The sequence below is a fragment of the Pteropus medius genome, unplaced genomic scaffold (genome assembly GCF_902729225.1).
Source record: "Pteropus medius unplaced genomic scaffold, Ma_sr-lr_union100, whole genome shotgun sequence".
NCBI classification, from domain to species: Eukaryota; Metazoa; Chordata; class Mammalia; order Chiroptera; family Pteropodidae; genus Pteropus; species Pteropus medius.
The window spans coordinates 32,672,942-32,694,200 of NW_024354875.1; the positions used below are offsets into that span (position 1 = coordinate 32,672,942).

The window sequence follows — 21,259 nt, forward strand, 5'->3', positions numbered from 1 at the left end:
TTTCTACTGAAAATCCTATGAAATATTTTAGAACTGTTTTAGAAGTCTAGCTGCTCTCAGATTTTGTTTGGTCTTTCTTCAGTAAATAATGTAAGTGTTGTAGCCACATGTCTTTTAAATTAAAATATGAATGTCTTGCTTGGTTTATTCTCTGTTGGTGATTTTATAAACTCGACATTGAAAAAGCTGTTGAGTAAGATACTTGAAGAGCTCTGGGTGAGTTAAGGGTTAGTAAATTTCCTGCCTTCAGAGCTGTCAACAGGTTAGCAGTAGTTCATTTCCCTTGGACCTGAAATTTACATAAATTAGCCCAGGGACCCCAGTGTTATGGGGCACAGGAAGTTAGGAATGGTAACTCTTGGTTAGATGACCAAGAGAAGTGGTAATTTCATGCATGGAAGAGAAAACTTTAAAAATAATTGGCAAAGTTCTCTTCTTTAGCCTTCCTGTTGACATTACTCCCCAACACCTACCTCTTTCAAAATCTCTTTCCTTTTCCTTGGCATAGGCTTATGTTCCCACGAGTCTAGATTTTTTTCTTCCCATTAACTTAATCAGAGATTTTTTGTTTAATTTTCATATCTCTTTCTCAATGTACTTATCATCAGAGTGCCATTCTTGTCTTAAATATATACAGACCAAATGTCTGTCTGTCTGTCTCCCTTCCTCCCTCCCTCCCATTATCTCCTTCCTCCTCCCTTTACCCAAAGAACTCAGATCCTCTGGTATAATATCTCATAACTCTCTTGGAAACTCTTTCGGCTACTTTGAAAATCTGGTGGTTCCAGTTTTTATTGTGTTTTTGGCTACAAAGCAAAGGAAGTTACTTTTTATCAGTTTTTAACTATATTCCTCTGGCTTAGTTTACCCTCTTCACCTGTAATAAGAAATCTCTCTGAGTCACCTCTGTCCTTCCTGCTCCACTCTCTGCTTTTCTCACACTAGCCTATGGCTAGAAATCGTTCTTGTTTTACACCTGCTGGATGCTATAGTATTTTTGGCCAGCAGGTTGAGGAAAACCAGAAAATATTTTTTAAATTCTACTATTTTATCTTAATATCTATTCCAATTTGTTGTCTACTTAGTTAATATTTACAGAACTCTAACACTTCTTACTCATGTTACCAGCGAATGTGCAGCAGAGCATTAAATTAAAGGATGAATAATTAACAAATTGATAGATCTCAGAAAATATCCAGAGCGCTTTATTCATCTTACTAAAATAAATCTCCGCACAGGGCTTTGAATTTATGGCCAAGAACAATTTCAAGCCTAATACTACACACAAGTTCTTAATAAGGTCCTTGTATATTTTTATACTGTAATTATCTAAATGTAGATATATCAGAGGCAAGTCTTCAAATGGTATTTCAAAGCAGATTTTTATTTTAAAAATTAAAATAGTTATGTAATTTCCATTATGAAAGTAATATACAGCAGGTCTTCGAATAACATTATTTAACATTGTTTAGTTATAATGTTGATGAGGTGCTGTAGGAACTTATGTCTTGTTTATATCAGTTAGCCTGCAGTAAAATTGGTTTCCTTATATGTCATTTCACCACAGTTCCAAGAACCTACTGACGACATTAAATGATGAGGATTTACTTTATATGCATTCTGTAAAGATTTTTGAAGACAATATAAAAATTCAACTATACGCCATCCAGCCTATTGACTTTTTAATGCATATCATTTCAGTACTGTTTTTTTTATCTCTGCATATCTATATGCCTATGTTAAAAACATACTTGTTTATATATAACAAGTCTGTTAATATTATAGATAGTTAGGAGAATCAATTCAGATTTTGTAACAAAGGAAAATGGCAATAATAGAGTAGAGTATAAGGTATACGATAACTAGGAAAATAAGTACGCGTTAACTGTGAAGGAAAACAAAATGAAGACAATCTCTAAATAAATTGTTAAATCTGGCCTACCATATGATTTGAGTTGGAAAATGATGTAAGAATAATAAGGTACATAAAAAACTTATGTACCTTTTAAACTCACCAAAAAGTTGTCTGGGAGTCTTTGCTGTAAAATGTCTGTGACTAAAACACAGTTAACTGGTTCTGTTTTTTTCTCCCTAGATATGAAAATTATACTTTTTTCCATAATAAAAGTAATTGTGAAAAAAATTCAGAAACCTAAAAATTCCAAAGAAAATCACTCATAATTCTGTAGACAATAAAATTATATATCACTAGACTTTTTAAATAAAATTTTTACAAAATTTGAATATAAGTGCTTCTTCATAACTTTTACTACCTAACAATATTTTGTGAACATCTCAAATGCCAAATACAGTTCTCCATAATATTTAATGGCTAAATAGTATCCTATTTTAGAATATACATTAATTTAAATAGTCCCCTGTTTAGGTTGTAATCCAGTTTTAGCTCTTCTCCATAGTGCTATGATGGATATTCTCACATATTCTTTGCATACCTTTCTGATTATTTTTTTAGGATTAAACATTGCTGGGGCAAAAGGTTTGTACATTTTTCATCTGGTCGCCAAACTGCCCCTTGGGAAGGAATAACAAATTTATTCTTACGTCTAGGGTAGGTTTAGTTTATGCCACATTCTGTCCTCATCACACTATCAGTATAACTTCAATAAATATACACAAAGTCACACACTGAATTTGCATTATGATGGAGTTTATTATGTGTTAGAATCCCTCACCATGAGGAGCTGTGTTAAGTCCAGCAGTGAGGGAAGTGTTTACATTCACAGCTCGGATTGTGGATTGTGTGGTATTCGTTTTGAAAAGCTGTGCTCTCCAGCCAGCTGCTAAACTGTGATGCCGAGTACGCATTGGTATTTTGCTGTTTCTGGGACTTGGTCATAGTGCACGGTCCTTTCTCATCATAGATGAGTGACCGAGGAGGTGGTGTTCCTTTGAGGAAAATTGACAGACTCTTCAACTACATGTACTCAACGGCACCCCGGCCTCGTGTCGAGACATCTCGAGCAGCACCCCTGGTATGTGATCAAGAATGAAGTGTGGTTTTGTGAATTGCCAAAAAGATAAATCAGTTACCAAATAAATCAATTGAGCCGTCATGTAGGCTACACCACATGCAAGAATGGAAGCTATTAGAAAAAAAAAATTCCTCTAAATTTCAACAGCCTTTGTTTTTTTTTTTTCCTTTTAATCAAAGTGCACAAAACAAAGTATTGTTTTAGAGGTTTCATTGCCAAGCTTGATAGTGACGTATGAGTAGTTTTCATGTGGTAAACCACATTTTGATATACTATTTCTAATGGGAAGACTAAATTAGCAGTTTTAGTGGTATTTGGTCCACACTGATTTATTGTCAGTGTTGATTTTTTCTCCTCAGGTACTCACAATTAGGAAGCTCTCATATCTAGACTCAGAAATAAAACTACGGTTCTGATCAGTTTAGTCACCAACCTGGAAATGGCTCAAATTATCATTGTTTTGCTGGTATTTTTTATTGATTGTGGTCACCTGTTTTCAGGTTTAATAAGATTAGCTTTTGAATTGACTCCATCCTTGTCCTCCAAACCCCAGAAAAGCGCTTTGCCAAATCTCTGAGCTGTAATTCTGGAAGAACTGTTCTTAGGCTTTGAAAGTTATCTGGCATGTACACAGTTATGCTGTAACATGATGAAACAAGATAATGTAAATCCTTTTTAGACTCTTTCTAGAAAGTTCCTAAAAGAACTTCATTCTAATAGTTTTACCTGTTAGGCAGATAAATTCTGTAGCTACAATTATAATATAGTTTTTAAATGCTCTGGCAATGTGCTTCTCACCTTGAGATACATGGCACTGAGGGTAGGCATCCATGTGCCAAGGGACAGACAAGGTCAATAATAAACATGAGCATCTTATTAGATTCTGATTTTATCCTAAGAAGTAAGGGGAGACATGGGATATACTGCTTCTGTAGTAAACAAATATTGTAGAATTTTTCTGGAGAGTGGCATGGCATACTAGTCTAGACTCAGTCCAGACTGGTTCTAGTTCTGACTCTACCACATCCTAGCTGTGTAGCTTTGGGCAAATTATTTACTCTTTAAAACCACAATTTTCCTAACTTTAAAAATCGAGTTATTGTGAGGATTAAGTAAGTTAACATATGTAAAAATATTTTGTATAGTACCTGGCACACAGTAAATGCCATGTGTTTGTTTAGGATGTAAAATTTAGGATGTGAATTTTCAAGAAAACGGGAGGCTTGCCATGGCACAGGCTCCCCTATGTATATACACAGCCTTACTGAGGGGAAGACTGTTGTTAAGCTCTTTCAGAGCCTCCTTCCTGGTGTCATGACCAGTTTGTAAGTGGACCCAGTAAGCAAGCACTGGGGCAGCTGGAGAAAGGCTGCCTAACACCCACAGGAGGGGTCGTCTTGCTGCCTGATTACTGAGCACTTCTTCTATGTGACTGCCTTTTGGTGGGTATCTGCATGGACGGAATATCTTCACACTGTAAGCCCATTCAGAGAAGACCGTCCATGTTCCTCTCTCTCGGACCTCCTCATCAGTTATGCAATTTTGTTCTTTGAAAGTCCCTGACCAGCCAGTCTGTTTGCCACTGCCTGCGAGTCCATGTAGGGGTTCTACCTCAAGTTTTGCCCACTGGTAGGATTTACTTTCACTCCTGCCCATGACAGAGATTGTAGTGAAAATGCAGTCCACTCTGGCTGGTGCTGGCATACAGTGTAGCTCCATCAGTAGACCAGGCTCATGCTGTTTTTCTTCACCGTGAACTATTCCTAGAGGAAGCCCCACAAGTCCATAGGAGTGGTTGAGGGAGAGGCAGTGATAAAGTAGATCAAGCACCGTGGGATCCTGAGTCACCTGCTTGTGCAGTTTGTTTGGAGCCATATCTGGAACAAATGAACATATTATTCAGGATCCCAACAGAAAAGAGCTCATTCAAATTATGATAACTAAGGAAGGCTTATTTAAAAAGAGACAAATTACAGAGCTACAAGTAGGGATAGTACAAGAATCCAGGGCTAGCAGCAGTAGAGCTGTCACCACCCAGAATCAAAGGGAAGAGGAGAAATTAGCAGAACCCAGAAGAAGGAAAGGTTGCGGAAGCAGCTGCTTACTATCAAGGGGCCCACCGTGCCCAAGGGAGGCCACGACCTCAGTGGGAAGGGAGTAGGGGAGTGAATGCCCTGACTTGACTCTCTGAACTCCTACTGGGTTTCCCATTGGCCCGACCCATGACCCACTGAAAGCAGAGCGCACTGGAATCCAGTGACATCATCCATTCAAGTCAGGCTCCCAGGGCAAGAAGTGTGGAGAATGCATAGTTGATTTAAAGGGGCAAAAGGAAACTCTAGTTAGAAAAATCAAGTAATAAATGGTGGAGGCAGGTAAAGCTAGAGCCCAGATTTGTTAATAGCACTCTGATTCCTGAGTCAGAGTAACTAAAGTGTAATGTAGAATGTCATTGAATATCTGACCTGGTGAAAAAAAAAAAAAAAACTTTCACATTTATCTAAATGTTTTGCTTTGTATTAAAGAATCAGTAGGATTTATGTAGGTAAAGAAGGCCATTCCTAATACTGGGAACAGGATGAACAAAGACAGAGAAGTGAAAAATAGCATGATATGTTTGAGGAACTTAAGAGCAGGAGATTTAGTTCAGCTGGACTGGAAAGTGGGAGGTGGAGACCTGATCTTACCTGATCTTGAAAGCTCTTTTTAGAAGCTTGGATTTTTATCTCAAGGCAACAGGTTGGAGGTGAAGGGTGGGGTGGGGGGATCTGCGCTTTAAAGAATTTTAAGCAGGGAAGTGACCTTTCAGTGAGAAAGGAGAAAGTAGACCTATTAAGGATCTCTCCAGGTTTGGAGCACAGGCTGGACATTCATGGTATGAAGTCATGAGACATATCTTTTAGGCTGCAGCAAGGCTTTTTCTACTCTTGCTTCTAAGAGAGAGAACATGTTTTATCTGATATTGCCCAAAGCAGTATTGGGATACTCTAGAGCAGGCCAGTGAAGAAAAGTAACATGCTTCTTCTAGACCCCCACGAGTCATTTATAGGAAATGAGGACTTCTGAATGATTGGAGGGGAGTCGTCTAATGGTCTCAGCTAGGCTTCAGCTGGATCATTATCAGTACTTAAGTATCAGCAGATCTCTCAGATGCAGGCTCTACTAGCCCTGGGTACTTCGTTGCATTTATTTTCATTAGAAAAGTATTTCTGTGTGGCTTTCTGAATAGAATTTCTTTCTTTCTTTTTTTTTTTTTATGCAACAGGCTGGTTTTGGGTATGGATTGCCCATCTCCCGTCTTTATGCACAATACTTCCAAGGAGACCTAAAGCTGTATTCCCTAGAGGGCTATGGGACAGACGCAGTGATCTACATTAAGGTAGTAACGATAGTCTTCTTGAGGGAATGAGACTACTTTTGATTAGAAGAAAAGATGCCAGTATTTAACTGTAATGAGGTTTTCCACTACCTCGTGTTGTTAAAAGTATATGGCTTTTTACATAGGACCTCATCTATTTTGACAAATGATCTTCTTGACTGTGGGAAAAGATCTGCTCTTATCTATAATGATCAAAACTATGGCTGTTAATAGAAAAAAAATTGGGTCAAAGTGGGGAATCATAAAAAGTTTATAACTTACAATTTTAATTTTTACATAAAACACATGAATGGACGTATATCCACCAGTCTTTTGATGTACTGCCAAGTCCTTTTCTTTGTATATGGATCTGGAGACTAAAGCTTTAGTTATCTTTCTTGCAGAAGCTGTACATCAGAATGCATATAATTTTTTTCTTTTTGGTTTCTGTAAAGAAACAACTAAGTACATAATTATTTTTGATTTTTATGCAGTCCTTTACAGATGTCTTCCGACTCTGATTTGACAGCACTTTTTATGTGACATTTCTCATAAATCTTTCCAAAGCATTCATCTTAGTTTTCAAAGAACCTTCTTCATTTATTTTGGCACTTTGTTTAAGTAATGCTTGATTAAATTTTGTATTTACAATGACAGATGGACTTGCATAAATAGATTTGAGAACAAGCGCAGGTGACTCTTGGTAAGCCTATAGCTCACCTGGTAGGAGCAGAAGCACTGAGCCTACTGGCCTAGGACGTTCCATGTGTTTATGCAGAGATCAGGATATTTTACAGGGATGGAGAGCCCTGAGCCTCAACTGTTCACTAGATTGGTTTAAGCTGTGGGCTGTTGGCACCTAATTTAATGACTCTAGTTTCTTGTCCTGGCCACTAGATGGCACCGATTTTATAAGAAATGCCAAAGACTTTATATTGGAAAAAATAAATTTAACTGAAAAGGTTAAATTCTTTCAAGATAATAGTTCTTTAAAAAAAAAAAAAAACTCAATTGTAAGGAACTTAAAAAGGGCAACATGAGGCAGTATTTTTATCATTAAATGTAACATCTTTGATCCAGCCAAAAATCAAGGGGTGCTGGCAGTTCTGGCATAGTTAAAAAGAATATGTAAGTGAAAGGATTTTAGTTCCATTTTGGAAGAAATAGATGGCAGGAAGTCTTATAGAATCATTAAAATCATCAACTTCAAAGACTTTCCTTAACATTATCAGAATGAAGTTTACAGTTCAATATTTTCTACATCTTGGGGAATGCCTGTGGCTTAAGGTTGGAATTCTACTGAAATATCCCAACTTGAAGAAGATAATGAGAACGATAGTTTATCTCAGGTTCCAGTGATTTACAGGAAGCTGAAATAGGATAGTGAATTAATGTAATGATATGTTGGAAATTGAAATTATGTGTGATATAGAAATCATATATGTTATAACTGAAATTGGTGGCTTTAATAGGAGGAGGAAAGGACACAGGATCAAACCCAGGGCCACAAATGGTTCATGAAAAAGCCAAGATGCCTTAGACATAGTTTTATATTTATTGATGATAATATGTTGAATTTTTTAAAGTACAGTGACTTTACTAAAAAAAAGTATTTCTTCTAATAAATAATTAAAATACAGTTCATTAAATAATTGTACCATTATGGAAATTAATGTACACACATCAGTTTTTATGCTTTTATACTTACAAGACTTTTTCAATTAACTAACTTCCATTCTGGGTCATGTTTTATAAGAAGTGTCTGTTACACCTGTGTAAAATTTTAATCCAGTGGCTTCCAGGTGGCTGGGGAATTACTGCAAGCAACACACTCAGTCAACATGCACCCCAGGCAGTGCCATAGACTTACTAACACATTTCAAATATATACATTATTTAAAAATGTATGGAGATGGTGTTATGATTAATAAAATACAAAGCAAATACAGTATTGTTTAACTTGTACAACCTTTTTGCCACTGTATAATTTTCTCAAGTAATGGATCCTAAAAACATGCCAGCCTTAGGTCTGTCTTTTCTTTCAGGCTCTGTCAACAGACTCAATAGAAAGACTCCCAGTGTATAACAAAGCTGCCTGGAAGCATTACAACACCAACCACGAGGCTGATGACTGGTGTGTCCCCAGCAGGGAACCAAAAGACATGACAACGTTCCGCAGTGCCTAGATACACTTGGGACACCTGAGAAATTCACCTGTGGCTTTTGTATTAAATTTGGAAGGGATGGTGTTCAGAACTACATTATACCAAATACTTCATGTGTTCTTTTCACAATTAACTATTTGGGTAGAATAAATGGAATCTGAATTCCATTTATGTCTGTTAAACCTCCTAAAGGATGAAATTGTACCTATCTGACACATTTTCACAGTTAATTGGACATATTTTTAAACAACTGTAATTTTAGTCAACTTTTGTCTTTATGGTAGACTTCAGAAGAGTAGAAATCTTTGAGTCTCTACAGGAAGCTGTGTGGTTTTTTAGAATACTGTTCATTTAAGTCTGCCGGAAACATTTTTTTAGTTATATTGATTAGCTAGTTAGCCATCTTTCTGTTGTTCGAGGGAGTTCTGCCATCTTTTATTTAGTAGTGGAAACTGTAATAAGACGGTCTTCATGTTTACCACCGACTAACTACAGGTAAAGCAGAAACAGTTGTCTTGTGAGGATAGAACCAGCCACCTTTCAGCAACTACATGCATTGTCTTAGCTCTGAAGTTGATTTATCATTTTAAAATTTTACTGCAGAAGATTGGAATGACTAGTTCCCTTTGGATCTAAGCCACGATCATGAGCAGTCCGGTTTGAATTTGCTTGTGATTAATGTGAGCGGAAATTTTTATACTAAAAACAAACTAGCAGCTGCTAACATTCTAGAGAAGAAATTGAGGGCAAAGCAATGAGGCCCAAAAACTCAGCTATCAATTGTTGAGATTACCTGGGGGACCTTTTGAGAAACAGCTTTTCTGGGTCCTACTCCAGACATGCTGAATTAGACTCTTTATGGCTAGAGCTCAGAATTCTCTTAAAAGACTTCCTAAGTGAGTCTGCTGCATCGCCTAGTTAGGGGGAAACCATTCTTTTACAGTAAATAATGATGTTATGACATTCACTAAAGTAACAGAAATTTTTAGGTTTTTATTTTCACCTATTGAAAGGTCAGACTTATAGACTCTAGGAGAGACAAGCCGAATCTCAAGCCTGGTGCAATTAGAAGCAGAAAACAAAATGAGTACTGGAGAATAGTAGTTAACTGAAGGATCAGAACTATAAATGCACAAGTCTTGACAAAGAGCATATATTCTATGAGAAATATCTAGATATCGCTAGCAGGAAAGAGTCAATTTGGGCTTATAACAATCCTTTGCATTTGTGTGGTACTGTGTAGTCTACAGATACTTCGGTATGTTATGATAACTGTGGGGCTTTAAAACAGAGAGATACAGAGCAGGAAGCATCATCCTTGTGTTGAGACTCAGAGTGTGGCCCAGAGTTGCACAGAATTGGAGCCAGGACCCAAATTTTATCTGCTGGTCACTCCGTCAGCTGCCAGATCTGGGAGACCATGAAGGTAGGAGACTGCGTTGATAGTCATGCCTAATCTTTTAAGGTGATAGGGAAATACATTGACAATAAATTTTAAAGGAAGATTTTAAATGTTTAAAGAACAGCTTTACTACTTAAATGGGAGATCTTTATTATTTATCTGGAAGATACATTGTATTGAAACACCTCATTCTCAAAAGGATTATATAAGCTTAACAACTCTGTATAAAGTTGTAGATTGGGAGGAATTTTGGAGGGCAGTTAGTCCAGGATCCTGATTTGAAAGATAATGATCTTGAGACTCAGGATAATTGGTTTGCCCAGGGCTTCTTAGCTAATCTGACCAAATATTGGAAAAAAAGATCTTTTACCTAACCTATTGTTCTTTAATTATGTATTTTGTGAAAAACAATAGGAGATGCTGATAGATGATTTTTATTCAATGTGTTACAATTTTTTAGTTTTAAATTACACTTCTTGTAATGATAAAATATTTTAGAATCCTTTGAATCAGAGTATCTACTTTTTTTCCTAAATGAGACATTTGTACAACTGACATAAACTTGATGTTTTTACTTAAGAAACACCTCCCCCCCCAATTAAAGTTTTCCCTTTTTATTTAATAGATAAGAAATGGTGTTATCTAAAGAACAGTGAAATCTTTTCCTCTAGCTTCTTTTTAGGTATAATGTTTCTTTACTCTGTTATTGTGGTAATGGACAGAAAATTACAGAAATATTTGGGGGGAAGCTTTTTCCTAGTTGGTTTTAAATCATTGTGCCACCCAAAAAATTTTTAGATTTTTACACTATTTTGTCCACCAGCATTTAATGTGATGTCATGTAGATATAAAAATATACTGAAGGATAAGAATTGATACTAAGTGATTTTTATAACCTAGGCATTTAATGAATGTGCCAACATTTTTTAAGAACCATAAAACTATTCTGCCCTATATTTAAAATACTGGTTGGCGTTATATATCTTCATACTCAATAGCAATCACTTTCTTGCACTGTGAAGTTTCTACATGAAGATGGCGAAGTGGAAGTCTACCATATTATTTTATAAAATGTTTTGTGAATGGCAATAAACTGAAAACATGGATCAACTCTTATTTTGAAAATTAAATTGGGTCAATTTAGATTTTGAAAATGTCCTTTTAAAAGAGTTTTTCATCATTAAGGGTCAATATTCTATAAACATTCAAAAATTTGTAGCTAAATGGCTTACACTAAATCTGGTTACCTTCAGCAGAGGAAGTATTTTGAGCTTAGATTTCCAATGTGTATATTCTAATGGAGAAAGGCAGAGGGGGAGTTTTGTATGATTTGAGTTATCCTAGACTTTTATTAACCAAACAACCACAGATGATTTATCACATAAATGAAGATCTGTTGTGTGATTTATGAAAGGTTGTATTTAACTGTTCTTTGAATAACTTTCACAATGTAATTGTAGAAAAGGTCTTAGTTGAACCTGCTTTACCCTTCTGCTTATACCAATTGAAAATCAGTTCTAAACTCCTTAGGTCAAAGATAGATTCTTATTCTATTTCTGATTGTTGGGATAGTACCACAATGTCCCTTCATTGTTAAAGCCAACAAATTCCATAACACAACACCACAGATAAAGAACTGGGGACACAAACTCTTAGTGTTATGGTTCCTTTTTTGCCTGTGGCTGATCAGAGAGGAAGCCAAAAATCAGCCATTTGCAAACATCGCTTTTGCTGGAGGAACTTTTCATCATATGATTAACTTCTGGCCCCAATAATTAATTTTCTTTACAGTGTAGCCCAATGTACTTGAAAAATATTTCTTACAGTGTAGCCCAATGTACTTGAAAAAAAACTATAAAAGGATTTTATGTGTCAAAAAAGAAGGCACCACTGGTTTGCTTAGTTCTGGCATTTTTAAGCTATTGCACCTTTTCTATTTACATGTTTGGAAAGAATTAGACATCATACCACCTACTTTTTTTCTAGAGTCTTCGCATTTCTTTAGCAATCACTAAACAGGCTTTTAACAGCAAAAGACAATTGCTAGTGTTTGCTACAAAACTTTAGTCTTTTTTTTCTTGTCTTGGAAAAGCTGTTATTTATATCAGGGAATAGTGACAGCTAACTTTTACTTGGTTAAATTAGAGATTTTTGAGCAAAAATATACAATTTTTATTGGTAAGATAAACCAAAGAAAGTCCCATTTGAGTGTTGTCTTCATTCAGGAGTTATTTTCTGAAAGTTTAGAACTGTACTTCTGTAGTTGTCACATAAAATATCAAAAATTTGTAGTTTTGAGTTGAAATGTTGATATCTATTTATAATAAACTAAAAATGGTGAAAAATTCCTTCAGGAAAGAGTTTATGAGGCCAGGGTATTTTAAAATTTAACTCAAATGTAAAAAGACACAGTATTCTTGCCATTGTTTTATACTTAGATGTCTTTCATTAAGGGATCCAAACACTAGAAATAAAAAGACAAACAGATAAGCACCATACTCAGATGGCTTTTCTAGGTCATGGAATTTCTCTGTATCATTTAAGAGCCACTCAGTTGATTGGATTCAATTTTTAGTGAGACAATTTGGAGGCTCAGAGATAATTGGACACTTTCATAAACCACATTAAATGTTATCATTTTGAATTTCTATAATGGAAAAACAGGTCATTCTCAAATCATGGAAGGTTATTGTGACTAGTAATAACAGGCAAAACAAAATTTTCTTGCCTCAGACCTATGTTCTCTAAAGAGATAAAGTTAATACTAGATATTTTTGAGATAGCACACTAATGCACTTTTAATTTCCAGTCAGCAGATAGCAGCACTTGATTTCAGTTCAGAGAGAAAGTTACAGTGGTGTTCTGTGTAATACTGTGACCTGTCCACTCAAGAGCTTCCAGAAAATGATTAAGTTAAAACTGAATACAGTCAAATGGAAGATTCTCTGGTTTTTCTTGGAAGGGGGAACATTGTGGTACTTTGGTTAAATACCTTTAATTTAACAAGGTAAAAGACAGTTTTTACTACTCTTCAGTGTAAACAACTGTTTTTTTTTCCTGTTATGTATCATATTAAACACAATATGAAATTTTATTTACTATAAAGGAAATAAGATTTTATGTTTTTCTCTAGCTTTTCTCAGAAATATTCCAAGTAAAGTGAATTTGATTTACTGTAATTGACAGTTTTATGGCTGTAGGCACTAAACTATCCACTGTACTCTTTAAAATAAAGACACAGAAAAATTCTTCAGACAACCCAAAGAAGTAAAAAAAAAAAAAAAATACATTCCTGGATACTAGGTTTATAAAATGGGTAATATGCATTTCCTTAAATCATCAATGTAAGGCACGATTATCCTGTTGTCTATGTTTGTAATATTGTCCCCAAAGTGACCTGAATTATCCATTCTACAAATGTGCTAGGCCCTGTGCTAAATCCGTAGATTTTTGATGATGAATACAAGTCGTCACAGGCATTCACTTTCAATTTGTAACTTTCCAGCTAAATTATCTCTTGCCCATCTATATCTTTGCTGTGAATTCTGTAATAAATTATTTCAGGTTTATGCCTTCCACAGTGGCTCTTCTTGATTTGCCTTCTCTGAAATGAGTTAACTGTGTCGCTAATTAGCTGTCCCTCTAGTTCTGGTTATCATTTGACAGACACATAGGTGTCCAGTGTATTTAGGCATCCCAGCCCCAGCCCCTAATGCCCCTTGGGGCCCTGAGCACCAGCTGCACAACACCTCCTTGGAGGTTCAGGAACCAGTCATATGAGCTCCTCGTGGCACTTAGGTTTTTGTAACATCATGTCTTCCCTTTTGTTCTACAGCCCTGGATGGGGCCGAGAAATTATTTTCTTGCAATTATTAATCTTTGAGTTATTTCACAATTGCTTTTTTGTTCTTTCAGTTTTCTGTCACCTGTATAATCGGTTCCCTGCAATAAGTGTCTTCTTTTTGAAATACTTAATTTCCATCTGCCATATTATTCCTGACCAATACAGCTGTTAAAATAGCAAAAACATACCTAAAGTAGTGTTTCAGCAGCAGAGAAAGGTTTTAATTTTCTAAACTCCATGTTTGAATTCAAGTAAAATGCTTGTTAGGATCTTAGGGTTTTGGTGGCATAAAAATCGAATCATTTGCTTGTAACAACCGGAAAATTGAACTAATAAAATCAGATTTAGGGTGGAAGAAGGAAAAACAAACCCTTCAATATGGCACTTAGCAATGATTTAGATTTATGATTGACAAGTCCATAGTATAAAATACTTTATAAACTTACAAAAGTACTAGTAAGATCTTCATATTATATATGACCTTCTGAGTGAATATTTTCCTCTTCCTTTCAAAACCAGAAGGAAAACCACAAAATACCAAAACTCAACCAGAATGAACTAGGTGATCTGCACAGTCCTATAACCATTAAATAAATTCGTTAATGTAAATGCTTTCGAAAAAGAATCTCCAGGCCCAAATGGTTTACTGAAGAATTTACCAAACATTTAAAGAAATTAATGTGAGTTTTACATAATCTCTTCCAGAAAAATAGAAGAGGAGGTGGCACTTCTCAACTCACTTTATAAGGCCAATATTACTCTGATACCAAAACCAGACAAAGACAGTACCAAAAGAAAAACAAAAAACAAAGAAACAGACCAACATCTTTTGAGGCTCCAGGTGCCACATTTAATAAAATATTGACAAATTGAATCAAACAATGTATAAAAAATGTATGCCATAACCAAGTGGAATTTATTCCATGTATGCAGGGCTGGTTCAACAATCAAATATCAATGTAAGCTAACAAAGAAAGGTAATAGTATCAATCGACACAGGAAAAGCATCAGAAAATTCAACCCCATTCATCTGATACTGTAGACCCCACTGTTAGGCAACTTTCCCATCCTCGACACTCCCCTTAATAAGAATAATTAATGCTTTTCACATCTAATTCTGTGAAAGAGTCAGATTTTAAAAGAAATACATGGATGGAAATAGGTATATTGAACAGATTTATTGTGCCATGATTTTCCAAGACAATTTAAAAATGTAATTTTTTTTTTTTTTACATAGAGAAAATAGTGTTTTTCTGGAGAAATAGTAGTTAGAAAGATCAGAATTCCTCGTATGATGTACGCTTTACGGCACTAAGCTAATGAGCATCATAGCATCTCTGTTCCCAAGATCTACCATTACACATTAACATTTAAGTGAATACGTTCATTATATAACCAAGATGGCAATTTCCAAAACCAAATTCAATTACTAACTACTCTATGAATCTGAGGTTTGATTAAAGATTGACCAGTAGATTTTTCCTATGGTGGACTTCAGCCATCTACGTGATTATATATATATACATATAGCATGTCAGTAAAAACAAATGCTGTTACCTTGTATTTTAATTAAAGCCCTTGCTACAGAAAAGTGTCAGTTGGGTACTTGGAAGCAGATACTGAGAGTAAGGGGAAAAAAGTGCTGATGGGTAACTAGAACAAAATTTAGAGATTATTGAGGAAATAGTATTGAGCCTTAGACCATGATGCGGGTCTGACACTCCTGGCCTACATAATGAGGATCGCAGGACAAAGATTGCCAGGAGGAGCGCCTTTTGAGTCAGAAATGGCCGATATACTCGCCATGCTGTCCCTGCCTGGAAGGGCATGGCTGGAAAGCTGAAGCAGAGCATGAAGTCACCAACAGATGGAGCTTCTCAGCTAATTCACTCTTCAGCTAACCAGTAAATTCTTTTCTGAAGGGAGATCTGAGCAGCATACCTCCATGGCTTCCTCAGAATTGCTGAAGAGGACTTATAGAAGTAAAATTCCTATTTGAGCTTTTTTTGCTGCCAATTTCTTCTTTCCATCACCTTTGAAAAGCTGATTTTAAAATCATGCTCCTGTGGAACAATTATCAGCTAAAACTATATAATAATCTATTTCTAATTTGGAAAGATAGAAAAAAATTCATAAAAATTAAGGTAATGTATAGAATCTCAATATTAATTTCTATTAACTTTTCATAAATTTGATGCCTCATAACATATCTGTTTACAGTATTAGTACACAACAGTGACAAGAATAGCTGTTTATACTTTTCTTATACTTAGTTTTGTGGATATAATTTTATACTATTATAGTAGCGATTTTCTGGTAGAAAAAAATACTTTCAATTATTAATCTTTGGGTTACTTTGCATATACATAGAGAATGTTAGGAATAATGCCTAGGTGTATCAACAGTAATTGTATCGGGGAATAGGTTTGTGCAAGGTGACAAGTGCAGAGGGGAAGAATTTGTTTTTATTTAATACTCATAAATATTGTTTTATTCCTGACATTCTCTATGCATATGTGAATTTATATATACACACCAAATGCATATCCTCTTAAAAATAAAAATACAAAACCTGTTTGCCTATAATATTCTTCAACAATTTATTCTTTTATTTAACAATAGCATTTTTCATGTCATGATTTTACCCATAAATCATCCTGCATAGTTTTAGAGGTTATATGATTTACCATTGTAATAGATATGTCAGAATTGAATTTAAACACTCATTTGATGACAGGTATTTAGGTTATTGCCAGTGTAACGTGTCAGTTTTAGCTGAGGCTTTCAAGTCTGCAAATAAAACTAAAGGTGCCAACTACCCCTATATTCTAAAGTGACATGCTAGACCACTTAGGTAGAACTAACTTGCAAAGGAGGTCTCTCTACACTGGCTTGGAACCCTGATGATTTCATGCATCATAAAATATAAAATTATTGAAGTTTTTAAGTTTGAAAAAGAAAAGTTAAAACCTTAGAATGAAATGAGATTTTGAAAACTGTTACAGACAAAGCAAGGGGTCCTGTTTAGTTTCCTCAGAAGATGGCCAAAAGGTACAAACTTCCAGTTATAAAATAAATAAGTCATGGGAATGTAAAGTACAGCATGGTAACTAAAGTTACTAATACTCTATAGCTTATTAGAAAGTTGCTAAGAGAGTAGATCATTTTCATAATCATTACCAGATAGAAGTAGAAGTAAACTTGGTATCAGAGAACTGAAGTCAAAGGTGAGTGAAGGAAGAAAGTTTTTCCAAGCCTGGAAAAACATGTTTGAAACAGAATGATAAATTCTAAAGTATGAGCTCAGGCATGCAGATGTCTTAGACTGGATTCCCTGGAAACAGAATGGAGTGGAGAACAGAGTTAAAAAAATTTAGTGAGGAGAGTTCTTAGTAGATAAATCTGGAAGGAAGTGAGGGAAGAAACACTGGGTGGAGCAGAACGCTTTCCTGCAATTTGGTTGCAACTGAGGTCCCAGCCAATCCTGGGAGTACTGAAATTGGGATGATTCTTCACAGAGTTGTCCCAACTTGAGGCAAGAGGGCTGGGTAATTCTATTCTTGCAGCAGTCAAGTGTTGGATACAGGTCACCCTTCTGGGAGGGACATAATCTTGGGTGAAGCAGTTATGATCGATAGCTGATATTCCCAACAGTGGGGGGTTGGATTAATTGACTGACCCTAAGGAGGGAATCTGGGTGAAGTACCACAGATCCACTACCACAAATAATGTAGGATTTTTCTTTTCTAGTTCTCCTTAATTTCCGTTTTCAGGCTCCATTGTTAGCATGACTTTCACTACCTCGGTGTTACTTTCAGGCTCATGGGAAATCGTGTCATACCTCAAGATGCACTGGGGAGAGCAGGGATATCCGAGGTTGTATTGGGGCGTCTGGATACATCATTTAGACACTTTACTCATTCTGCTCCTAGGCATGAGAAAACCTAAGCTTAAGCTTTGCCTCTTTCCCAGGGCATGCCTATGTTTGCTTCTGTTCTTGGATTTCCAAACATACTGGGTATTTATTTGGCCTCTCTATTTTTTCAGTCTGAAGAAATGTATGTAGCTCAATAGACCACTGGTGGAGATGAAGGAAAGCAGGGGGTGTGACAGGATTGGGAAAAGCGGATTCTGACTGCAGATAACACAATTTCTCCCCAACTAACTTTTATGACTTGAGTTCCCTCTGGACCTAGGTTTCTTTTTCTTTTCCCCCCAAAGGAACAAATTTCAGAAATTTAAAAGCCTTTTCTTTACTTTTCTGCTCTACCAACCTTTCCATGAGGCAACGAATACATAGACTAAATGAATAAAGGGCGAAGAGTAAAAGAAATTCAGAAAAGAAAATATTCGGTAACATCTCAAAATATTATCCTGCCACATTTACATCCAAGGATCCTAATAGGACCTGTGGATGAGATCAATGAAACTTTATAATAGTCTTTGATGGTTCAGGGAGAAGGAAAAAAAATCAATGATCAAAGTCAGAAAAAAGTCTCCATTTCTTTTTTAGTAGGAAGAAAGGGGATGCTGCAGACCATAGACTGGTAACCTTAATGTTCCACATAGGGAAAATTCCAGACAAAACTCATCTCGGTTTTTTTTTTTTCCTTAGTTGGTCTTTGTTAGGCAAAGGGATTGAAATTAGGTACCACGTTTGGACTCCAGAAAATAACAGTCTCCTGAGATATCACCATGCATAAGATGCAGAAATGGGGGTCAGAAAACAGGACTGGCCAATACGTAGTATGATGAGCATCTATCCCCAGTGAGAACAGGAACATGGCCAAAGTCAAAAGGTCAAGATAGGGGTGGCTATGAAAATTATGACACGTGAAGAGAGTTGGAGAGAACTGAGGTTGCGAAGCCTGCACAAGAGGAGTCCCAGGGAACCTGTGGCGATCTGAAAGTGAGTTTCGCACCTGTCATGTGTAGGCTAATTCTGTCATGTGGGGCTCAAAGGCAAAGAGAACTAGGACAAATTTCTGATAATTAGAATTTGTCTCAAAAGCAAACAAAAACAAACAACTGCAAACAAACAAACCTGATATGTTGTGAGGTAATAAGTTTGCCAGCAACATGACATCACGGAGGAGATTTGTCCGTTCCATTCGTTCACTAAATGTACAGATCGCATACACTCCACTCACAGAGACAGAGACCAGATGACTTCTAAGAGCTCCTGAGCAGCTCTAATTTCACACTTAAAAAATATGAGTGCTTAACCAAAACCAAGTGAATTGCCACTTTTTTACAAAAGTGTTTTATATGATTTACAGAAAAACTGGTGATTCAGAGAGAGTTTTATCAAAGCCCATGGATACACTCAGGGTCGAATTTATGGCTCATGACTGGCAATATTAATGGAAGCGCTAATAAAAGTTATGATACATAGTAATAAAACACCGAAGCATGGACTCATAAATCATTCCAGCAAGATGAGGCAGGTAGTTTTTCCTTTGTGATTTAATGCAGAGTAGATTTTACACTAACCTTAGCTTTTCACAGGAGACCTATAAACCTCAGTATAGGCTAAAGACTAAAGTTAAACTACGCTGTTTTAAAGATGAAATACCAACAAATGTAGAGATATGAAAAAAACGTGACATTCTAGCCTTACAACGTGGAAATGGTTCAGTCACCCCCATGATACGTAAGAGCATAGGAGATTGCTCGTTGGGGACTCCTAACTTAAGATCCAATAGGGTGACTTTCTCCCTTTCGGCTTTACCAAGATTCTAGACCAAAGTTTGCTGAGGAATTAAAATTTTACTGGCTTTGGTGACAGCTGTTGCTTTTGCCCCTCAGCTTCTTACTTCTGCCTTCTGGTTTTAGAGCTGCTCTGTTCCTTCACACTCAGTGGAGCTGCCAATCACAAGACTGCGTTTCTCTGCCACTGGAGTGTGGCTTAGGCTGGCCAGTGTTCCCCATCCACTTTGTGATGGTTAATTTCATGTGCAAACTTGACTGGTCTAGGATTGCCCAGGTAGCTGGAAAACCATTATTTTGGTTGTGTCTGTGAGTGTCTCTGAAACACATTAGCATTTAAATGGGAAGACTGAGTAAAGATCATCCTCGCCAATGAGGGTAGGCAGTCATCCAATCTGCTGAGGGCCCTAATAGATTACAGAGATGGAAGAAGGGCACATTTTGTCTCTCTGCTTGAGCTAAGGCATCCATCTTCTCCTGCCCTTGGACATCAGTGCTCCTGGTTCTTGGGCTTTTGGGCTCATACAGGGACTTACATCATCAGCTCCCCGTTCTCAGGCCTTTGGAGTTGAACTGAATTATACTACCAGCTTTCCTGGCTCTGCAGCTTGCAGATGGCGGAACGTGGGACTTCTCAGCTTCCATAACCCTGTGAGCCATTTCCTATAATTCTCCCTGTCCCTGTCCCTCTCCCTGTCCCTGTCCCTGTCCCTGTCCCTCTCCCTCTCCCTCTTCCTCCCTCTCTATAAGACCAAATAACTTCTAAGAGCTTTTGTGCTCTTGTTTCCATAAGACTTATCTGGCTCATTTTTCAGAACTTTGTCTATCTATCCACTTATCGAGTAAGCCTGACTTGAATCTCTAGTCTAGTCTACTCAAGTGCCTGTGCTATGAGCTCCTACAGAGCTCTTTATTTATTTTAGAAAAGCACTTATGACTTCTTATTTAAATTGCTTAATTGTCTGTTTTCTCCTTCTGAATTATAAGTACTATAAAGGCTCCTGGGTACTGCATTCCCAGGGCTTAGAGCAACACCTAGCACATAGTAGGACATATACAAATATATGTCATATGTGTGTGTGTTCTCTGAAATGTAAATTCTTAAAAGTTTTCAATAGCCTAAGTCAGATACATGCTAAATTTCAGAAGTTTTTTTGGAGATAGGGTGATAATTGATAACCATGAGGGTGATGAATGAAAATAAATTTACATACCTAAAATTTCTACTAACATATTATTGTCAGTTTTCAAGAGGCATGCTTATTTTGCAGAAGAGGAAAGCTTTCTAAGAAATGAAGTAATTGCTCTTCTGCCCATAGTTTGGAAATTCATATAGACATTCATTTCCATTCTTTTAAGATACAGTTTTGAGATTGAAGTGTCAAACATTATTTTGGGGGAGGTCATTCATTTAAGAAATCAATTTAACAAAAACCAAGAAGGTAACCTCATTTACAGAGATTGTGATAAGTGCCTTAGGGAAGGTACAGTAAAATACAACAGCGTTTACTTTCTTTTGCAGCTCTAAACACTTTTCAGTTTATAAAAGATTTACAAGATCGACTTCTACATAAAGAAAAAAACCCCACTAATCCATTCCTTCAAAATTCCAAAAGAGAGCGGAAAGGAGAAAAAAGAGATAGAGAGGAAATCTGAAAAAAAAAACTTCAAAGTTGCAATAAGAATCAAATCCCAGGCCCAGCCACATGATTATGCAAATCATTTCAGGTGCAGAGGATTAACTGATACACTTGGCTGGGAACTTTGTCTGAAAGAATAGTATCTAAG

At 36.3% G+C, this 21,259-nt stretch overlaps 1 protein-coding gene across 5 annotated transcripts in view; it reads left to right on the forward strand.

Annotated features, from left to right (window-relative positions):
• The window catches only part of PDK1 (pyruvate dehydrogenase kinase 1), a 31,926-nt gene extending 18,432 nt beyond the window's left edge, over positions 1-13,494 (forward strand). Inside the window, exons 10-12 of one of the 5 annotated variants that reach the window (XM_039855926.1) lie at positions 2,883-2,993; positions 6,259-6,372; positions 8,397-13,494. In XM_039855926.1, coding sequence (XP_039711860.1) covers positions 2,883-2,993; positions 6,259-6,372; positions 8,397-8,537 — 366 coding nt within the window. In that variant the 3' untranslated portion in view covers positions 8,538-13,494. The remainder of the gene's footprint in view (positions 1-2,882; positions 2,994-6,258; positions 6,373-8,396) is intronic. The other 4 variants (XM_039855927.1, XM_039855929.1, XM_039855928.1 and 1 more) reach the window with 4 other exon arrangements.
• The last annotated feature ends 7,765 nt before the right edge of the window (positions 13,495-21,259 follow it).